At 41.0% G+C, this 4,106-nt stretch overlaps 1 protein-coding gene across 1 annotated transcript; it reads right to left on the bottom strand.

The window, feature by feature from the left end:
• Positions 1–2,057: 2,057 nt before the first annotated feature.
• On the bottom strand, positions 2,058–3,173 carry LOC110892765. The gene has a single exon (XM_022139915.1). The coding sequence runs from the start codon at positions 3,171–3,173 to the stop codon at positions 2,058–2,060; it is 1,116 nt and encodes a 371-aa protein (XP_021995607.1).
• Between the last annotated feature and the right edge of the window lie 933 nt (positions 3,174–4,106).

Raw genomic sequence — 4,106 nt, 5'->3', positions numbered from 1 at the left:
ATTAATTAAAAATATAAAATATATTAAAACAAAATGATATATTTATTATAAATCCATGTAAAAATAGAAATTAAAAAGCTTTATAACTTGTTACTCAATGCTTATGTAGTCTCAAATGGCTTTACTTTTACTTGTTGTGAATCTAAATTCTAATAAAGTGTTGAAAGAATAGTTTGCTAAGGTGTAGAGGGTGGGTTAGGCAAGGGGATTCGGCAACCCCTTGTCCGCACGGCAAAGACCACCGCCAAGATGATGATGTCCATCGACAAAGAAGAAATAGAGGAGAAATCGGCAAATGCTTGCCGCTTGAGGCAAAGAGGTGGTTGGATCCCAGCCCTGGTGGCTGTCTTGGTCGCATGATCGGAGTTCTAACCCGACAGAGAAAAGACTGTAGATCCCAAAACGAATCCGGATCACAGTGGTTGGTTGTTTTAACCCAAAACACCTATTGATTAGGTGTTTGAGATATGAAAAGTTAAGAAAGATCAAAGATGAAGGTGAAGCTAATGGATTAATGAATACAACAAGTGTTGTATTGAATCCAAACAATAAGATATAACAATAAAACATCTTGGATATCAGATTTGAGCACAAGATCAACACAAGAATGCAACAACACCAATATTCATTCTAAGAGCCAAAAGCTTAAGTTGGTTACAAGGCATGAGCTATATATAGTGTTCCTGATCAGCCAGCAAATTTATAAATTTGCTGGAATCTTATCTACACTAGGTCAGGAACTTTACTATTAGAGAATTACAAAATAAGCCCTTGCACATTTAAACTAGCTACAAACTATGACTAAACTAATCCAGCACAAGTATCAACGATCTCAAAAGTTCTAACAATATCCCCCCTAGATCGTTGCATACTTGTCTTTCATTCTTCAGTGGTGACCGCTGGATTCTCTGTAGCTGGCTTTTCCGGCTCTGTTGGATTTTCTTCGTTCGTTGTTGTTTCTGGTGGTGCCTCGGTCTTGATTGGTGCTTCCGGAGTTTCTTGAGTGATTACAGCTTCACAAATAGGTTGATCCTCCATAGTGGCCTCATATGTGGATGAGGCCGGAGGTGGTGATGTTGAGGTGGGTTCTGTTGTTGTGGCAGAGGATTTTTCTTTCTTGCGTTCATGTTTTTCTTCTTCCTTGCTTCTTTCTTCTTTTCATCAGCTTTTTTCCTCTTTTCAATCTTGTCGACCAGATCTAACATTTTCCTTTTCAAATTCCAGGCTCGCTCCACCGCTCTCTGAAATAACGCTGCCTCCTCCATGTTTGCGTTACCCGCTCCCACGTTTATACGACTAGCGTTTAATATTGTTAGATCTGAGAGCCCAAACATAAAAACATCCATCGGATCCAGAATACGGATATCCACATTTTCATTGGATCTTATTACAGCTTCACCAGTCCTGCTGTCGTAAAACCATTTCTTAAAATCATTGAGGGTGTCAGGAACTTCTTCTGGGAGCTTGATCCTCGTGATAACTTTGGCTGGGTTGATCACCCACGTCACTTTTCCCTTTCCGGTTACTGGATCGATGGTTGTTTTTGAAACTCTGCGTTTTGGACGCTGCGGAGCATGATTCGGGAAACCCTTGTTACTTTCTTTGGCAATTATTCGCTTGAAATCCCTCCCGATTCCTCTTTCTTCAGGATTTAATATGTCTAGACAACCAAGTTCCCGCAGATCCCACCTAGGAAGTGAGAAAAGATCAAGTCCGGTCTGGAAATACTGGATTACTCCACCACGTCTTTTCACCACAAACATTCCTCGAAGATTGTCGTACATCCAGCTGATGATCTTATCAATAGCTTCAGTCTTTTCCACTGTTATTACTTGATAGAAATCCGGGAGTCGTTCTCTATCTTTCTTGAACCATTCAGGGTGCTCAGGAGAGAATGTTTTTCCATTCTCTTGTTCATAGAGAACTTCTTCTTCAAGACCCCATTCGAGGAATTTGGCCGGCATATCATCTCGATCCACTGCCTCTTCATCACTTTCGTTTCCCTCAGTTACTTTTTCGACCGATTCCAAACGCTTTTTCTTCGCCTCTGCCTCCTTTTATTTTCTAGTTGTTTCTTCTTCTATGAAAGCATCGAAGTCAAAGATTTCTTCAAAGGTGAACATGGGCTTGACTTTCATTTGCTCACACATGTTTCTCATCATTCTATACATTTTCTCCAACCCTGCTTGCTGGAATCTGATGAACTTGGATTGTTTAGCCATGTAGGCATTCATTTCTTTGTTTTTCTTCTGCTGATCCTTCATCTTTTCCCTCAGAAGGTTCGTGTCGTTTACTTGATTCTTTAGCAGACAGATTTCTTTGGCAACTGAAGGCCCGGTATCTTTGATCAGCTTGTCGTAGAGTTCTTGAAAGGGACGAACCCTTTGTGGAGGTACTGGAGGCTTTGAAATCCTTGTTGGCTTCACAGGAGACACTTTAGAGGGGCCCTTGCTTGCCGAGGCTTCATCTGGGTCAACAATCATTGCCTCTACGAAATCATTCAACGATTGAACTTCCTTAGTCACAGTCTCTGGTCTTTCTGAGGCTGATATTTCCATTCGCTTTAACCTCTTTTCTCTCTTCTCCTTTTCTTGTAAGGCGTGTATATCTTTCAAGTCTTTAATATGCTGGCGTTGTTCTTCTGACTCGGCCGCCCTAATGCTTGCACCCATAAATCTTTCAGTGCTTTCTGGTGCCCTTTTCTTTTTGGGTGGTTCGTCTTCAGCCGCCTGTTTTTCTTTCCTTTTGCCTTTAGAGCGTTCTTCTTTTGCAGCTGCTTCGGCTTGAGCTTGAGCAGCTCGTTGTTGTTTTTCTCGGACAGCTTCCTTGTACTTTCTATAAGCTTCCTTTACTATTGGTAATCTCTCTGCTCGGTACATCCAATCATGCAACAATACCCATTCATTGGTTTTGATCTCGGTGTACTGACGGCTTGTGGGGGCGTGAAATTTGTAAAGGTTTCCATCGTTTTGAAGATCCTTGTATTGGTCATTGATCAGCATCTGAACGAATCTTGGATACATCGCCCATGTAGCTCCACTTGCATTTTCAAGCATATAGTTGAATATTAAGCCAGAGAGATTAAACTTCTGATTAAGGCACAGATTTAGCATGGCTGCCGACCATTCCAAGTTCAAACCATCAAAACCACCCTTTCGGTGTGCCAAACTCATAGAAATAACATGAACAATGAATCTCCAGTCTCTGGTGAGTCATCCTTTCTTAATTTCTTTCTTTTGACTAAAATCTACAGCGTAACCCATTCCTTGAAAACCATCAAGAATATCATCTTTTCTCATACTTAACGGATCTTGATCATTGTCTAGTAGCTTCAGAACCTGACGGATCCTGTCTTCAGTTACTTCTGCTCTTTTATTGCGAACCGTTGACACTATCCCTCTTTTGTTGTTGATAGTTTCAGGTTTTGCGTTTTCCCAGAATTCTTGTATGTGAATCTTGTAAACCTTAACGGCTGTCTCCACAGCATAACCAATTCTGGTGGAACGCACCCATCTAGCTACATCTTCAAAATCTAGAGGCACTTCATCCAGGTTGATGCTTTGATTATGTTTCAACGTTTTGTCCCACTCGATGATCTTCACCATACTGCATATATCATGTAAAACGAGCCAAGTTAGAAAAATTTCAAAACAATAGATATACATATGCACGGGAAACTATATACAAGACGGTATATACAAAATTATATGAGATTATATTAAATATTTAATTAAAAGAATTTAAAGAAAATTAAAAAAAAAAATAATAATTTCGCTCTCAAGACATGGTTGTTTTCGCTGGTGCCGGTTATCGGGATCAGTCAACGAGGATTGATCATCACTGACTTCGCTGGCTGACCAGACATTGATTTATCAGCATAGTCGCTATCGTCGCTCGAGTCATCGCTGAGGTCGCTCACTGACCATGCTCGTGTCATCGCTGAGGTCGCTCACCGACTATGCCCGTGTCTTCGCTGAGTTCGCTAGTGCCCGCATTAATTTCGCTAGCGAACTTAGCGGTGTCATGGTTTCTTTTCCGAAACCGATTTACCAGCGAAGACAACATACCAATTTCGCTGCTCGAGCGAAATAGATCATTTGCTGGTT

The sequence above is a fragment of the Helianthus annuus genome, chromosome 4 (genome assembly GCF_002127325.2).
Source record: "Helianthus annuus cultivar XRQ/B chromosome 4, HanXRQr2.0-SUNRISE, whole genome shotgun sequence".
NCBI lineage: Eukaryota > Viridiplantae > Streptophyta > Magnoliopsida > Asterales > Asteraceae > Helianthus > Helianthus annuus.
Note: the sequence above shows the minus strand (reverse complement) of the source record. Positions and strands in the feature narration are given on the sequence as shown.